The sequence below is a fragment of the Rhamphochromis longiceps genome, linkage group LG16 (assembly GCF_057381845.1).
Source record: "Rhamphochromis longiceps isolate RC_006_pf linkage group LG16, R_longiceps_female_GT1.1, whole genome shotgun sequence".
Lineage (NCBI taxonomy): Eukaryota > Metazoa > Chordata > Actinopteri > Cichliformes > Cichlidae > Rhamphochromis > Rhamphochromis longiceps.
In genome coordinates this window covers 3793427-3811855 of record NC_140572.1, presented here as the reverse complement: position 1 = coordinate 3811855, position 18429 = coordinate 3793427, and the positions used below count along the sequence as shown (strand labels likewise).

At 43.0% G+C, this 18429-nt stretch overlaps 1 protein-coding gene across 1 annotated transcript; it reads right to left on the bottom strand.

Moving 5' to 3' along the window:
- Positions 1–2959: 2959 nt before the first annotated feature.
- Positions 2960–18423, bottom strand: LOC146650406 (protein NLRC3-like). Its single transcript, XM_085383541.1, has 7 exons — positions 18399–18423; positions 16557–18357; positions 14005–14178; positions 13466–13639; positions 8467–8640; positions 5151–5197; positions 2960–5002 (listed from the first exon to the last, which is right to left on the bottom strand). The coding sequence occupies exons 1-7, from the start codon at positions 18421–18423 to the stop codon at positions 4473–4475; spliced, it is 2925 nt and encodes a 974-aa protein (XP_085239667.1). The 3' UTR covers positions 2960–4472.
- Between the last annotated feature and the right edge of the window lie 6 nt (positions 18424–18429).

The window sequence follows — 18429 nt, the reverse complement described above, 5'->3', positions numbered from 1 at the left end:
CCAGCTAAACACACATGAAACTATCAGAGCTGACAATCATTCCAATAACATCTAATGGTTCATGTATGTAGACACAGGACTACAAGGAAATGGCTCTCAGCATCTGGCTGTGGGAACACATGAGTCCCTGTTTGTGTTCAGATTGTGTGCATGTTTTAGACGTGTGTCACATGTAGAAACACAACAATCCCACAATGACACACAGATGTGTTTGACACAGCTGTGCAGCTGTAAGTTGTTTCTAATGATTCATTGAAGCTCTTCTAACATTCTGGAGACGATCAGTACATGAATCTGTTCAACACGACAACAATTTGACTTCAGTGTGAACGTTTGCATTAAATAACCTTCTTCATCCAGCTGACAGCATCTTCATCCTATGATGTGAACAGTTCCTCCTGTTGATGACAAACCTCTGACAGGATCTGCTTGAGGAGCTTTTTCATGTGCAGCTCTCTGAGCTCAGGGCTGAGCTGCTGTTTCATCTTTAAGAGCTGCTGCCTCCTCGCCGGACTTGTTCTCCTCTTCTTCTCCTAATGACGCCATTTCTGCTTCATATTAAATTCAATAAAGATGCTGACATGTATCTGTAGCAACAACATCATTGAATCTAGAACAACTGGAGCCAAACCAGTGGCTCTGCTGGGATCACTGGTGAGCCAACACTTCCTTGTTGATGCAGATTTCAGGGCTTCCTTTTGCTCCTCCGTTATAACTGTTCTCTCTTCTCAACACATGATGACACAAAGGAATCAGCAGTGACAAAGATGATGCTGAAGAGAAGCACACACTTCACACATATAACAGAGCAGTGCAGTTACACACACCTCTGCTCGACATCAGGCCTCAAACAAAGACACAAAACACTAACTTGACTCTAAACAGAAGAAACGAGCAGCTGTTTCTGTTCTGTGCTTATTTATATTTGACACACATGCTTCTCTTTGTGCAAACACACATCGCACTATAAGGGTAACCTCGCACACAATGATTGGACAGCACAGTGATGATGCTGGGAGATCCTATACGCAGCAACACAGAAACACTGAGAACTTTAAACAATGATGGAAAGTGTTATAAATGACTTGTTGGCCTCTGATCTGTCACAAACAGCTGAAACGTGTCTCTCATGAGTCACATGAAGGTTTTTGACAGAAAGGACAAAAAGTAGCTGCAGTCAGTTTGTGTCATTTTTATATTTATTCATCTGGGAGAAAAATCTGAGGGACATTAAAATGTGTTTTCAACAGAGACAAGAACATGAATATAACAGAAGAGGTAAATGAACATGTTTCAAGTAAACAGCTGGACTGATCAGGTCCAAACACAGAGTGATAAACTTGTCAAACAGCTGTCATATCTTTATATAGAAGCTCTTTATAAATGCTGCTCACTGCAGTCTGTTTACTAATAATGTCAAAGTGTTAGAAACACAGAAACATCAGAATGGTCTTTGTTCACAGAAACCTGTCTGGGATCCTTTGTTGTTCTTTTGATGCAGAGTTACATTATAAATATAAAGAGTTATTTCAGAGTCTCATCAGTTTTCCTGCATGTCTTTATTTAACACATCAGCAGGGCTGAAGCTCTCATGTTAAACACACACTGATCTATGGACACGTTCATGTGTTTCTAACAGAACCAGGCTGTTATCAGCCTGCACTAACATGATGTCACACACACTGAATGTAACAGTGACAGTTTACATCATCACACAATCAGCTGTGATTGTTTCACTGTCATCAAACGAGTCAACAGGAAGTAGAATCAATAGAAACCAATCATTTCCTGACAGCATGTCTGATGGAAATAAGTGCAGATTATGTATGAAGTCTAACTGCACACAGTAACTGTGTTACAATAAGGACTTAACAGCGCCCTCTGCTGGAGTGTTTCAGTACTGCGTTAACTAGAATACACCACCTCCTCCTCACACCACCTGCTACAGCTCTACTCTTCTATGACTACAGTCATCCACAGCACTGATGTGAGGTCACATGGTTCATATGTAAGGAGCACAGCTGACCTCAGGTCAGTTTAATGACTGTGAGCAGCAGCTGTGTTATTGTCACTGTGACAGGGAGACACTCTCAGACACAGCGCTCATGTCAGCTTGTTCTCATGCAGGAGGATCAGGAGCTCCATGTTTGTCTTTCTGTTTGAATCATGATGTGTTTGTGCCATCAGAGTCTGTCATGAGTACTCAGGGTTTCACAGCAGCTCTTCTGGATGCTGACGAGGACTCCAACCTCATGTTTCACCTCTCTGAGCTTCTGATGTCTGTGAACACTCGTGTTTCTTCTCTGGGCTCATCTGGACAAAAACACCTTTCTGTGTTTGGCTGCAGCCTCATTCTGACTGACAGGAAGTGTGTTATCCATGAGCTGCACTTCTGTGAGGAAGTTTCCTGCTGTGTTTCCTGTCTGTGGACAAACACGAGTGTTCCAGCTGAGGACTTGGTTCCTTCCACCTGTCCATACAGGACATCACGCTGTCTGCAGCTCTGTAAATGCAGCTCCAGGTCCTTCCACGTGCTGCTCTGTATTTGTGCAGTTTGTAGTGTGTCCTGGGAAACGTAGCACACATGGTGTTCTTCTGCTGTTTCCTCCTTTCACTGAGTGTGAAACACTGACGCTGTGCTGTTGTTCACAGAGGGGAGCTGATTCTAGCGGCAGCTGGACTCTGTCATCTAACTGAATGTGTTGGTGCTGATCACGGGGCTCTGAGGGGGGAGCAGCAGGAGGACTCTGGATGCTGACGTCAGTGTATCTGTGGAAGCTCCCACAGCGTGTCTGTCATTCAATATTGTGCTGTATATTGTATCTATGCAAAGATGAACAGACTGTGTGTTCACTGGTCTCTGTGCTGCAGCTCTGATGTCATCATCACTCCCTCCTCCACCCTCAGCAGTCCCAGCATGCTGCTGTGGTGCACCCCACCCTCACTCTACACCTGAGCCACAGACCACACCCTCCACCTCAATATACACCACAGTTTTCTCTGCTGTGGAAATGAGATCAGGAGGAAATCATCATTATTATTATTTAATAAACGCTCACATTAATGTGGGCTTATTTGTTTCATATTAGAAACATTAGTTGAGTGTTTTTAGTATAAAATGGTCAAAGTCCCTCTTTTTGCTCCTCCCCTCACCTGTGGATGGGCGGTGCTGTTACCGTGGTGACAGCTTGGATGTGTTTCAGTCCTGCCTGGTTATCACTGCAGGAATCTTTCACATTTATTACAGGTAATAACTCTGATTTTTCTGTGTATTATGAACCAAATGTATCCTGATACACACAGAGATGGATGAGCAGAGGTTTTTTTTGCAGTTTATGTAGTTACTATGGACTTAATGCACACATATTATTAAAATTAGGGCTATAACAGTTGTATTGATGTATAGCAACTTGAAATGCTCCCACAAATGGCTCCACAGCATGTAAAAATATAACAAAAGCTCTGGCGGACTTGGTTCTGTGGTCAGTCTTAAAGGGTGAAGTTAAACTCTGTAATCTTCACTGTGTCACAGAGTTCAGTGAGTCCCGTTATTCACAGTATCAATCAGATCATCAGAGAACAGCTGATCAGCAATCAGTGGTGCCAACAGCGCCTCCTGTGGTGAGAGGATGCAATAATGCAATGTAGCATTTTTCCACTGAACACTTGCAGTCATGGAAACTGTCTGTTGGATCTGTGTGACGTTGCTTTCTTGGTTAGAGTTCCTCACAAATGTCCAGATGATTCTTCTAATGAGGCGTCGACCATGTTTGCAGCTCTTTGGAAGAAAACGTCGCCCTTTGCCATCCTTACTTTTCTTTGACTTCTTCAAATGCAGCTGAACTCCAGCTGGTATTTTCTTGGACTTTGCAGCTGTTTCTGGTCATCAGTTCATTCCTGCAAACCTCTGAAGCTGAACAACAATGATGCTGCATTGCTGGCTGATCCCAAAAGGTTGATTCTGTTCATCTGGACGTTTTCAGAAACGTTTGCTCACTGATCAGGTGACTTCTTCAGTCTCAGCTGACTGCAGCTTTACAAGCTTACAAACAGCACATTTGCACAATGACTGAAAGCAGCAGCACCTGATATATATGATACTAATATAATACATATACATATATAATCCATACTAATGATGAAGGAACTGAGCTCACAGTCCATTGTTCATTCAGTGAACTACTCAGTTTATTTTGGGCCTCAGAAATGCTCACTCTGTTTGTACATCACTGTCAGCAATAGACTCATTCTGCTGTGTGGACAGGAACACATGTGACATCACTTCCTGTTTGTTTGTGACTGAAGAGGAAGAAGTTTACAAGGAATCATTTAGAAGAGTTTCAAACATCAACTGATTGAATCCATGAATCTGAAAACGTGTTTGTGAGTGAAAGAGACAGACATGTACAGACTGAACTATCTGTTCAACAGTCAGAGTGTTTCTGTAACAGGAGACACTCTTTACACTCCACTCAGCACAGGGACACTGAGCCACCAGACCAGACCATAAACCCAGGATAAAGAGTTTGAGTGAATGTGGTGTTGAAGGTGTGGAGGTGGATCAGAGTGTCAGAGGAGACTCTGTAGAAGGACAGAGTGCCAGCAGGACAGTCCACATACACTGCTGCTCTGTTAGAGACAGAGGAGGAGGAGGAGGAGGAGATGGATGTTTGTATCTTATTGTGACAGACAGACTGAGGACCATCATCAGAGCAGCTCAGACTCCAGGACTGATCATTTCCTCCAAACACACAGTCAGCACTGCCTCCTTTCCTTCTGATGCTTCTGTAACTCACTGATATAAAAACGTCTCCTCTCCACTCGACCTCCCAGTAACAGCGACCAGTCAGACCATTTCTACACAGCAGCTGATAATCATCAAATCTGTCTGGATGATCAGGATATGACTGAACCTCCTCCACACGTGTCACCTTCCTGTTGTTGTCAGACAGTTGGAGCTTTGTGTTCACTGTGTTTGTGTCGATTGTGAGTTGACAGGAATCTGATGGAGAGAACAAACACAATCCAGCTGCAGTTATTGATCCATCATCTGTTCATTGATTGACACTTTGATGATGACTCCTGACATGATGAAGATGGTTGAATGTGTGCTGCTTTGTTTTCATGAATCCCATTAAAAACACACTTACACTTCCTCAGACCTGGTCTCAACCATCGGACTCCAGCAGGCTCCACCCTGAAAGGAGGAGGGGGGTCAGAGCAGCACAGTCAGCATGCACACATGGACATTACATGGCTCTCACACACACACTGTTACACACTGAGCTCAAAGCTCGGCTCCACTGTTTTATTCAAAGAAATCTACATTTATTTATCAGCACATTTAAAAACAGCTTGAGCCAAAGTGCTGCACAGAGTAGAGAGAAAATAGGAAACATACACAGTAATGACTATAAAGACTGGTCAGGATTGAAAGCTACAGAGTACAAATGTGTTTCCAACCGGCTTTTAAAAATGTCCAGTGTTGGTGACGACCTGATGTGAAGGGCGACTGTTCCAGAGTTTGGCTGCAGCCATCGATAAAGCTCACCTCTGTTTTTACGTCTAGTTCTGGTCAGAAGCTGCTTATCTGCAGACCTGAGGGCTCCACTTGGATTCTTTTGTTAAAGAGAGATAAGATGGAGCCAATCCATTCACAGATTTAAAGACAACCAGATCTGGAAGTGGATTCTACCACGTACTGGTAACCAGTGGAAAAAGCTGGTGATGGGTCGTCTAGCACAGACCCACCGCTGGAACCAGACAATTGATGAGGGAGAGAACTGTGACAGCGCCGTTCCTTCACTTGACCTCAGTCGCTCTCGTCTGCTCCCTCGTAACACTGCTCTTTATTGAGCTTACATGAATATGCACAAGTTCATTATGACGTCTTACACAGGTATGAACAAAGAGTACCAGTCTGTGCATAGTGTGTGTGTGTGTGTGTGTGTGTGTGTGTGTGTGTGTGTGTGTGCGTGTCTGTGTGTGTGTGTCTGTGTGTGTGTGTGTGTGTCTGTGTGTGTGTGTGTGTGTGTGTGTGTGTCTGTGTGTGTGTGTGTGTCTGTGTGTGTGTGTGTGTGTGTGTCTGTGTCTGTGTCTGTGTGTGTGTGTGTCTGTGTGTGTGTGTGTGTCTGTGTGTGTGTGTGTGTGTGTGTCTGTGTCTGTGTCTGTGTGTGTGTGTGTGTGTGTGTGTCTGTGTGTGTCTGTGTGTGTGTGTGTGTCTGTGTGTGTGTGTTCCAGATGTGACCCTGTGACCCCAAAGCTGGTGCTAAGAGTCCAGCGGTCCCCCTAACAAAGGGCTCTTATACTTAACCAGACACAGAGCAGGTGTCCTCCTACACCAGGGGTCTCAAACTCGCGGCCCGCGGGCCAATTGCGGCCCGCAGGACGATAGTTTTTGGCCCCACCTTAATATGAAAATGTAATGTTAGTTTGATAATGTATGACACTTTACAGTGTTGTGGGCGGAGCTGAATTAACCCACCAATCAGGGTGGGATATGGATCTCAGGGGACACCAGCCGGGCTTGATGCAAGCAGGGAAACATTTCTCAATGAGTCAAAGTTCCAGCAGCGTTGCCCTGGAGTGTTTCTTTCTTTCCTGTGCCTGGCTGGCTTCCTCCTTTCTATTGGGCAAACGCCGACATTCGCCCCAGCGCGCTGCGTTCACAACACTTCAAAAAAAGTTGTTTTTTTAAGTTGCTGCCCAGCGGGACATTATACGTATATAGATTTATACACACGTCAGTGGGATTTAAAGTTATTTTTCCACAGAGAGAGATCTCATATTAACTCTCACAGTGATGCGTAGGCGGCGGGATAAAAGAAAAGTCATGAACTCAATGCAGCCCAATTTAGTCTGCAGTCACATAGCGACACCTGTTCATCGGCAACAACAGTCCCCGGTAACCCGGACTAATTATAGGGTCGCACCGTAATTTGTGGCTCCATGTTTTTATTTGCATCACTGCGTTTGCATTGCAGCAAACATGAACATTACATATATTTCAATATAATGTAAAAGCAGTCAAAACAACTAACATCAGAAACAGCTGATGTTATTTGTTATATGTCACGGTGTCATTTCCGCTTCTTTCTCCTGTAACAACAGCCCGGCGCCGTGAGCAGTCGCCTTTTTTGCGCTCGCTATCCCTGCACTTTCTACCATCTGCAAACGCCACGGTGTTCGTGTCGTCATGAAAGACATGAACATCGAGCGTAAAAACAAAGGAGACTGCTACCGGCCTTTTATCTGCCGATCGCCGTGCTACGGTTGCAAGAAAAAGAAGCAGAAATGACGTTCTCTACGCGTTGAGACGTTCCCCGTCCGTCGGCTAAACGCTTGATTGAAACTTCAATGCGACAGTGACACCAAGTAGAATTATAAATGTCACATAGCCCCAAACATGTCTTTTTCAAAGCCTGCGGTGAAGAGAAAGGTTGGTGATGAGCACCGACAATTTCAGGAAAAGTGGGAAATGCAATATTTCTTTGTTGAGCACAGGGGCACCCCGACCTGTCTTATTTGCACAGAGAAAGTTGCGCTGCACAAGGAATACAATTTGAAACGTCATTACACAACTAGACATGCTGAGCTGGATGCAAAATACCAGGGAGACGAGAGAGCGAACCGGGTTGCCAGTCTTAAAACAGATCTACTGAGGCAGCAAGATTTCTCCAAGAAAGCAACCAAAGAGAATAATGCAGCAGTCGGAGCCACGTGGTTAGTGAGATGATTGCTAAAGCAGGGAAGCCATTCACAGAAGGTGCATTTGTCTAAAAGTGCATATTGCAGGCTGCAAATATAGTCTGTCCGGGAAAGAAAGGTCAGTTTAGCAACATCAGCCTTTCTGCCAACACCGCAGCAGATCGCATTTCTGACCTGTCAAGTGACATTTATGACCAACTGTGTGAGAAAGCCAAATGTTTCAGTGTATACTCAGTCGCTCTTGATGAGACCACAGACATCACCGACACTGCCCAGCTCCCAATGTATGTCCGTGGTGTTGATGACAGTTTTGAAGTGATGGAGGAGCTGCTCACAGTAATGTTTAGTTAGTAAAGTTTATGGGCCCTGTTAGAATCAATATTTCATTCTCATTCTGTTGTTTGACAACAATAACAGAAAAATGTGCACTTGAGAACAAATTTATTGTGAATTCAGCTGTGAATGTACAGTTTGTCATTATTTAAGCTTCCATTTCCAAATGTTAGCTGACACTTTATTAGGTACACTGGTATCTATATCAGGTACACCTGTGACCTAAATGTTCCTGCAAACAGACTCCTTGGAGACCCCTACATAAATATCCATGAACTATCCAGCTAGACTAGTGTGTCTGTCCCTGAAAATATTCCTGCATGTGTGATTGTTCATGTCTCATCTGCAGGAAACAAACAGGAAGTGAGTGAAAGACACAGGAAATGTTTCCAGCTCTTCCTCCTCTATCAGACATTCTCTCCATACCTGAGAGTGTCCAGTCTCCAGCCTGGATCCTTCAGTCCAGCCGACAGCAGCTTAATTCCTGAGGGACCTGGATGATTGTAGCTCAGGTCCAGCTCTCTCAGATGGGAGGGGTTGGAGCTCAGAGCTGAGGCCAGAGAAGTACAGCCTTCCTCTGTGATCAGACAGCCTGACAGACTGCAAACACACAAAACAACAATCTGTCAACAATCGTTTTCTCTTTGTCACAATAACATCTATCCATTTACATCCATTCAATGTAACTTTATTTATAAGTGACAATACCCAATGGACAACAACAGTCATCTGAAGCTGTTTAACAGTGTAAGGTAACCGCCTCCAACATTAGAGAGAAAGCCCCAAACATCAGACAATTGTGGAGATACAGAAATTCTTTTATTGCTGCCATATAATCTGCATCATTATAACTGCATTAATAATGTTCTTTACAGCATTATTCCATCTAATAATATTTCTCACAGTATTGATATTGCATTAAAGTTGTCTATTGAACATGTTCATTTGAGGATCCTTCCATTATGTTAACTTTTATTACAAGTACGGTCAGAAGTATTTCATACACATTGCATATTTGTGCTTATGTCGAGTTGATGTTCGGTTCATTAAGGGTCTTAAGCTTCACTGGCGTGACTGTCCAGGTGATCCATGCTGAGGGAAACTAGAACAGGATGATTGCATGGATGCTTACAATACATATAACACATATAATCTAGGAATGTGTCAGGCCTGAGGCCTTAACTCATTTGGTGTCTCACTATATTTTACTCTACTTGGCAACAGATGACCAGAGTCAATAATTAGCCCCAGAGACCCTGAGGGCTTGAAGTTTATTACCTTGTATGGAAGGTGTTACAGAAAAGAGAAGTTCTGTGTCTGTTTATAGCCATTAAACATGTACAAGATGTACCATTAACTGTGACTAATGTCTGGAACATATTTTACTCTGACTATTTTTATTGACGCCAAGGGGGGGGCGTGTACCCCACTGCTTTGTAAGTGTCCACAACATGTATTTTTGTCAGAAGACATAGGCTGATGTTTTCTCCTGTGTGTTAATAAACTCATCGTTTGATTGCACTTCTCTGGGGCCTCCGTGGTTTGTCTCACTGCTCTACATTGATAGATTTCACGACACAATCCACTGTGAGCAGCACTTGGTGATGGTGGGAAGAAGAACTCCCTTTGACACAAAGATCCTCCCAGTGAAAACAGGCTCCAGGAGGAGCATCTACCATGACTGGTTGCAGGGTGAGGGGAAAGAGAAGAGATGAGCTCAGAGAGACAAGAACAAAACAGAGAGACAAAAGTTAAGGACACGTAGTAGTGACATATAAAAGCATCAGGGGTGAAAAGAGGGGAGAAGAAAGCAGAGCATCATGGGACGTCCACCAACAGCCTGAGCCTATAGCAGCATAACTAAGGGATGGTTCAGGGTCACCTGATCCAGCTCGAACTATAAGCTTTATCAAAAAGGAAAGTTTGAAGCTGATCTTCAAAGTAGAGAGAGTGTCTGTCTCCTGAACTCAAACTGGGAGCTGCTGCCACACCCAGTCCAACATAGCCAGGCTGAGTCGTTAGATTAGTCCCACGTAAAGTCAGAAAGTCATTATTTATGTCACATTTTAGTGCAAATGTAGAAAAACTGTCCAAAAGTTATTTCTAAATCTGATATTAAACAGTTTAAATGGTGAAAAAAGCTGTAAAGAAAACAGAAAGAGTCAATAAAAGCCTCTTTAGAGGGTCACCAGTTTAAAACTCAGACATTTAAACTGGTGATTCTCCTTCTCTGCTCCATTTCCTCTCTAGACTTCCTGTTGCTAGGAGGGATTTGATTGGCTGAACGTCCTTTTAGCCTTTCTTTAGTTCTTTGGGTGCTAATCAAAGAGGAAAACACACGAGTCATGTGACGTGACATAAGGAGCGCTCTGATTGGTTGGGATTGACAAACTATGGTGCTGTTTGCAAGCTTCGCTTTGCAGAGGTAAGAAAATCTCTTAGATAGCGACGAGACGCTCCACAGTGACATTTCCACACTTTGGAGCTTCTGAAGTGCAGATGTTTGGAAACGCTGCTCCAACGTCTGGTTCAAACACTCAGGTCACGTGACCTCAGCTGCCACAGGTGGCATACCTGCTGCTTCCATGTTAGCATGTTAGCTCCAACAGGTGGTCAGTGTGAGAGCAGAAGATGATATCAGTGACATCCAAACAAGGAAGGAAGAGACTGTTGAAGGCAGCGAGCTGTGACTGCTGTGAACAGTGTCCTCACACTATTTTCTCCCTGTGTCAACATACATGCTTCAGCTGCAACACACCACAAACACCTTTATACAACTAAATATACTGAGAGCACACTGCTGTGGTTGCTCTGGTAACCATCCATATATCCAGATGTTTGGGGCCGAGTCTGCTTCCTCATCCTTGGTTCAACCCTCAAAGTTTGATGCGTTTTTTTGAGATTTGGTTTTATTTGTTGTTCTATACACTGTGAAACAAAGCTAGAAGCCACTGTGGTTCAGCGGGGGACTCAAACCCAGGACCCAACCTGCTCCAACAACAGTCAGAAGGATTTTGTTAAGTCTCATTTTCTCTTCATTAGGAAAACATCAATAATGAAGAGCACATGTTTATAGAGGCACATTCAGACCAATGACAACAGTCCATTCACACTGCCCTCCACCTTTTTAAATGTGAGTAAACACATCATGGTTCTGGTGCTGATGTGGTATCAGGGACAGGTGATGATTTTGAACTCAGTCTGAGGGTTGATTACATTGAACCTGCACTGCTTTATCCTGTTTATGACACATTTATACCCAAAGTCTCAGCTGGATGACAAAGAACGAGGAAAAACACATTTGTTGAGAGAATTGTTAACAAATGTGGTGAGAGTGTTGTAATAGTTACAGACAGAACTATGATTTATTTATTTAAATGCATTCAAGGACATTTTTTTACTCACGTTATGTCTCTTCCACGATGTTATTTTTCTCTCCTACAACGTACGTTACAATTACAATTACATGACCATTTATCCAAATTAGGCGATGACATCATTTAGCGACTTCCAGCGACTTTTAGGACAGCCAATAGCGATTTTCCTTACTGAGGAATTGGCAACACTAGGAGCAGTGGGTGGATGGCAGCATCATCATGAAGGATCAGTGTGAGAATACATCATCATCCACAAAGAAAACCAGTCTGCGTGTCTGACGCTCTTGTTAGAAAGACGCAGTCGCAGCTTGTGGGTGCAGTTAGCTGGTTTGCTAGTTAGCTGCTCTGCTAGTTAGCTGGGAGCTAACTCACTCGAACATTTGATGCTAAACTGTCTAAACTGTGTGAGCAGCATTCATTGCTGCTCTGTGTTACTCTCCAGCCTCTCTTTCACTTAGTCCTCTCAGTTTTTTCCTCCTTACAAACTAGAAAACCTTCTTTTTCAGCTTCTTTCACCCGAGCTGTGGCTAAGGTGCTACCAGCACGCAGGCTCGGTGTGTACAAATTCATGGGCTGCGTCCTCCTGAGGACACATTTGTAGACCGATTACGTCACAGCGACGCACCGAAGGCTGTCCAAATTCCTCCGAATGCAGCCGACAAATGCGTCCTCCTTTCCCCGAATTTGAAGGATGGGTCGGGTGTGTCCTTCGTGGCCCACCATATCCCAGAATTCATAGTGCGGCCCAGCCAAACTCCAGCTTCCAGTAATGGCGACCGCTACTAAGTTTTAAAATTACTCTTATTAATCTTCCTGGGTCACAAAATAAACTTTTAACATATTTTCAGGGGAGAATGTGGGTGTGTAAACTTCAAATATCTGCTCGGTTTATCAAGATATCGCATATTTGCAAAAGTGCAAAAGTGCTTCGACGTTTTCAGCGACGTCTGTTACCCAGCTAGTCGAGAGCTCGAGGGTCACTGAAGCCGCAGAGAACGGCACAACTCCCGGCACATCATTTTCAGATCACCGTGGACTTTCGCTACTCAGGTTAAAAGTAATATTAGTAACATATGACTGAATCTATATCTCACTTAAAGCTTTCTGTAAATGAAAGAATCAGTGAAAATGAGGCGCTTCAGCTGATTTTAAACAAAAACACTGAACATAACCTGATCCAGACCAGGTTATTGGTTCAGCATCAGTAACGGTGATGTAGCCAGGTAGAAACAGAGCTAGACAGACAAACATTTATGCTCACAATCACACATCTCCAGTTAACCCAGCATGCATGTTCTTGGACTGTGGGAGGAAGCAGAGAACCTGAAGACAACCCACACAGGCCACACTATCACTCTTATTTACAGAATTATAATCTAATTAGATGATAAAGTAATAAATTATTTGGTATTTTAATGAAAATACATTTTAAGCAATAGTTTATAAGTCAACAATTATAGTTAAATAAAGTGACAAATCAAACAGTCAATAAAACCTTCTACAGCTGAAATTAATGTAGACAATGTTGGGGTAAAAATCAGAGACGATAACTACCAAAATAAAACAGGAAGTGGATAACATTGAAGCTCACTTTAAGCTCAACAGTCAAACTCTGTTTTGTATTAATCTATTGTTTTGAATTTTTGTTTACATTTTATGTTTAAGTGAGGTAATGAGTCATATCACTATGACCAAATATATATTTCATCTTTTCAGTCAGAAATAATCAATTGATCATATTTTTATTACTAAATGTTTCTGAAAATCAAATTCTGATATCTGAACAAACAGCTCTGTAAAAACCTTCAGCATACAGGAATCGAACTAGAAGGTTTGGTGGATGAAGCACTGCTAAAATAAAGATTTTGGACTCAGAGGAGCAGATGGGACATTTCATTGCAAATGAAAGACAGAAAGTGAACAAATATCACTAAAAACCCCAGACGCTAATTTCTACATTAAGACTTTTTTTAAAATCAATTTACTGTTTATGCAGTAATAGAAATCAGGTTTAACGTGATCATCATTGGAAAATTTTTAATCCTGACCTGAGAGTTTCCATTTTACAGTGTGGACTCTTCACTCCAGCAGACAGAAGCTTCACTCCTGAATCCTGCAGGTCAGAGTTACTCAGGTCCAGCTCTCTCAGACTAGAGGACTGGGAGCTGAGAGCTGAGGACAGAGCTTCATAGCCTCTCTCTGAGAGCTTACAGTGACTCAGTCTGAAAAATGACAGATAAACATTAAACAAACACTGTTGTTAAGTTGCAATGAGGGTGCACTAAAGAGTTATTAGATTTAGCAATTAATCCTGTGTTTTTACTGAGAGTCAACAAATGGATGACGCTGACATTTGTTAACTGACAATGGTCAATCAATTCTGGTATTCTATTGCAAATGCCAATTGGGCTCCATGTGCCGGGCAGTGCATTAGCACCAAAGTAGCTGACATATTGATCAATAACTCTCTGCTCATTAAATTATCATAAAACTATTACAGAAGTTTAACTGACTTTTTTCCCATTTAGTGGATTCTTATTGGTTAATTCTGTCAATTGATGAAAAGCCCAACATATCTTGATCTCACCTCAGAGTATTCAGTTTGCAGTGTGGACTTCTCAGTCCTGCAGAAAGAAACTCCACTGCTGGATCCTGCAGGTTGTTGTTACTTAAATCCAGCTCTCTCAGTGTAGAAGACTGGGAGCTGAGAGCTGAGGACAGAGCTTCACAGCCTCTGTCTGAGAGATCAGGGACACTCAGGCTAAAAAACAAAATAAAAACACAATTTGAAAAACTGTAATTTGATAACAAACTGTTATCAAATGACAAGTTAAATGAACTCTCTGACCAGTTACAGAGACTCAGTCTGGGGGAACAGAAAATATTTTAAAAGTCCACGTAGTAAAGAGATTAGAAATGTGGCAGATGATTATAACTTTAGACCAAAAAGGTCCCTCTCGCTCATATATTTGTTAAAACAAGAATAAACGCTCATCTTGATTTGCTTTGAATTTTTATTGACTTCTTATGCTGATTCATAAAGAATATGACTTCATCTGACCTGAGAGACTGAAAAACAATCAAGCATGCATGACTGAATCTGCCAGCAGCTGCAGATCCTTGGAGCTGTACTGGTGATGCTGATTGTAACATATAGAAGTGAACTCCTCTTCAGCTGAGCAATAAGACCAGAGGAGGAATGAGGGAGTTGATCACCTATGGCTCCATCACAGACTTTGAACATCTTCAGTCAGTACAGAATGATGCTGCGAGGCTTTTAACCAGCACATGAAACAGACTGGACATTACTCCAGTTTAATCTCTTCACACTGGTAACCAGTTCATTTTAGGCTTTATTTAAAGTTTTAGTCCTTACTTTAAGTCCCAGTCTATATTTCTGACTTTCTACAATCCTACAGCTCTTCTCACATCTGAGATCTTCCAGTTAAAGGCTGTTACTGGTCCCACTAACTCATTTATTCAGACTCTAGTTTTAATTGTCGGTCCTGAGGCTCAGAGAGAGAAACTCTTGTCTAAATTAGAGGCATTTTCACTATGTCCTTCGCTACAAGTGAAAAACCTGGGTGTTATTTTTGACTCTGAGCTTGGTTTTATCCCACATATTAAACATGTAACTAAAATTGGATTTTATCATCTAAAAAATATAGCCAGAGTCCGCCCTATTCTCTCTCGGGCCAACACGGAGATGCTGATGCATGCTTTTATTACCAGTCGCATTGATTACTGTAATGCCCTGCTCTCTGGTCTTCCTAAGAAGAATATTTCAACTTTACAACTTTTACAAAACTCTGCAGCTCGTGTGCTGACGGAGACCAGAGGGCGGGCCCACATTACACCGGTTTTAGAATCGCTGCACTGGCTCCCCGTGTGTTTCAGGATCGATTTTAAAGTTCTTTTATTGGTTTTTAAATGTCTTAATGGTCTTGGGCCTTCCTATCTCTCAGATCTGCTTTTACCATACGAACCCTCGCGGACCCTGAGGTCCTCTGGTACTGGCCTTTTGATTGTCCCTAAAGTCAGGACACATACTCACGGAGAGGCAGCTTTTCAGTGGTATGGTCCTCGTCTGTGGAACAGCCTGCCGGAGGAGCTCAGGGCCGCAGAGAACGTACATGTTTTTAAGAACAGGCTCAAGACCCACCTTTTTAATTTAGCTTTTACTTAGCGTTTATTTATTTTATGCTTATTTATTCTATCCTGTTATTCTATTATTAATTTAGGATTTACCTAATATTTGTTTGATTTTATTCTTATTCATTTTTTAATCTTCTTACTCTATTTATATTTATATTGTATCCTGTTCTTATTTATTTTATCATTTTACCCTATATATATTGTATTGCGTCATATCTCCAGTGTTTCCTCGGAGGGCGCTCTCTGCACCGGGGCTGTTATTGACCGTGGCTGCTGGGTCTCTGGGGTCCTCTCAGCCTGGCTGGGGGGCTCCTTTGCCTCCCTCCTGCTGTGTGCCCAGCCTGGAGGCTGCGGTCTGTGACCGGCTCCCGGTGCAGACGGCTCCCTGTTATAGTGTTTCCTCACTTGGCTCATGCGAGCCCAGCCCAATTTTTACTCTTTAAGTGTGCGCGTGTGTGTATGTGTATGTGTGTGTGGGTGGGGGGATATATGTGTATTGAGAGTGTGGGGAGTGAGTTGGAGGGTGGGGTGGGCTGCTTTTAACTATGTAAAGCACTTTGTGCTACATTTTCTCTGTATGAAAAGTGCTTTATAAATAAAGATTGATTGATTGATTGATAGTATTCAGAGTGGCCTTTAACTAGTTTTAGGCTGTATGATGTTCAGTGTTTGCTGTTTAATGTTTTTATCTTCTGTGTTTTTATTGCCTGTTTCTATTGTAAAGCACTTTGTGGTTTTTCACCTGTGAAAGCTGCTGTATAAATAAAGTTTACTTACAGGATGATTCTGGATATGACTTTGATTAAAGCTGAAGTCCATATATGTCTAAGACACTGACATTTACTGCTGCTATCAAACATTAACTCTAATATACTGTATTTAGTGCTGATGACCAGTCAAATAAATATGTTTAAGTTTTTAAGGGTCCATCACACATTACACTGTTTATGTTAAAAGTAAAGACATGAGTACAAATGTACTCACAGAGCTTTGTTGGAGGCTTTGACCACTGGCAGCAGCCTCAGAAGAGCCTCCTCTGAAGCAGAGTATTTCTTCAGGTCAAACACATCCAGATCTTCTTCTGATGACAGTAAGATGAAGACCAGAGCTGACCACTGAGCAGGAGACAGTTCATCTGTGGAGAGACTTCCTGATCTCAGGGACTGTTGGATCCCCTCCACTAGAGAACGATCATTAAGTTCATTCAGACAGTGGAACAGATTGATGCTTTTCTCTGCAGACAGATTCTCACTGAGCTTCTCCTTGATGTACTGGACTGTTTCCTGATTGGTCTGTGAGCTACTTCCTGTCTGTGTCAGCAGACCTCGTAGGAGAGTCTGATTGGTCTGCAGTGAAAGACCCAGGAGGAAGCGGAGGAACAAGTCCAGGTGTCCATTTGGACTCTGTAAGGCCTTGTTCACAGCACTCTGGTGGAGAGATTGAAGTTTTGGTTTGTTAAATAATTTAGATTTCTTGGAGGTTGTTTGTTTGTCTTCCAGCAGATTGAGTCCAGAGTTGCTGAAGGTCCGATGGACATGAAGAGCAGCCAGAAACTCCTGAACACTCAGATGGATGAAGCAGAACACCTTGTCCTGGTACAGTTGTTTCTCCTCTTTAAAGATCTGTGTGAACACTCCTGAGTACACTGAGGCTGCTCTGATATCGATGCCACACTCTGTCAGGTCTGATTCATAGAAGATCAGGTTTCCTTTCTGCAGCTGAACAAAAGCCAGTTTTCCCAGAGACTCCATCATCTTCCTGCTCTCTGGACTCCAGTGTGGATCTGTCTCAGCTCCTCCATCATACTTGACCTTCTTCACTTTGGCCTGAACCACCAGGAAGTGGATGTACATCTCAGTCAGGGTGTTGGGCAGCTGTCCTCCCTCTCTGGTTTCCAGCACATCCTCCAGAACTGTAGCAGTGATCCAGCAGAAGACTGGGATGTGGCACATGATGTGGAGGCTTCGTGATGTCTTGATGTGGGAGATGATCCTGCTGGCCTGCTCCTCATCTCTGAATCTCTTCCTGAAGTACTCCTCCTTCTGTGGGTCAGTGAACCCTCTGACCTCTGTCACCATGCCAACACAGTCAAGAGGGATCTGATTGGCTGCTGCAGGTCGTGTGGTTATCCAGAGGCGAGCAGAGGGAAGCAGTTTCCCCCTGATGAGGTTTATCAGCAGCACATCCACTGAGGTGGACTTTCTAGGGTCAGTTAGGATTGTAGTTTTGTGGAAGTCCAGAGGAAGTCGACACTCATCCAGACCATCAAAGATGAACACAACCTGGAAGTCTTCAAAGCTGCAGATTCCTGCTTCTTTGGTTTCAGTAAAGAAGTGATGAACAAGTCCCACCAAGCTGAACTTTTCCTCTTTCAGCACATTCAGCTCTCTGAAAGTGAATGGAAATATGAACTGGATGTCCTGGTTGGCTTTGTCTTCAGCCCAGTCCAGGCTGTATTTCTGTGTTAAGACTGTTTTCCCAATGCCAGCCACTCCCTTTGTCAGCACTGTTCTGATTGGTTCGTCTCTTCCAGGTGAGGCTTTAAAGATGTCTTCTTGTGTGATGGTTGTTTCTGGTCTGTCTGGTTTCCTGGATGCTGTTTCAATCTGTCTGACCTCATGTTCATCATTGACCTCTGCAGTCCCTCCCTCTGTGATGTAGAGCTCTGTGTAGATCTGATTCAGGAGGGTTGGGTTTCCTGCTTTAGCGATGCCCTCAAACACACACTGGAACTTCTTCTTCAGGGTGGATTTAAGGTTACGGTGAAAAACTGCAGTTTGAAGTTCTGAATGAGAAGAAAAATAAACACTCAATTCCAAAAAGAACTAATCTTTAAAACATGTTGCTCCATCTTCCA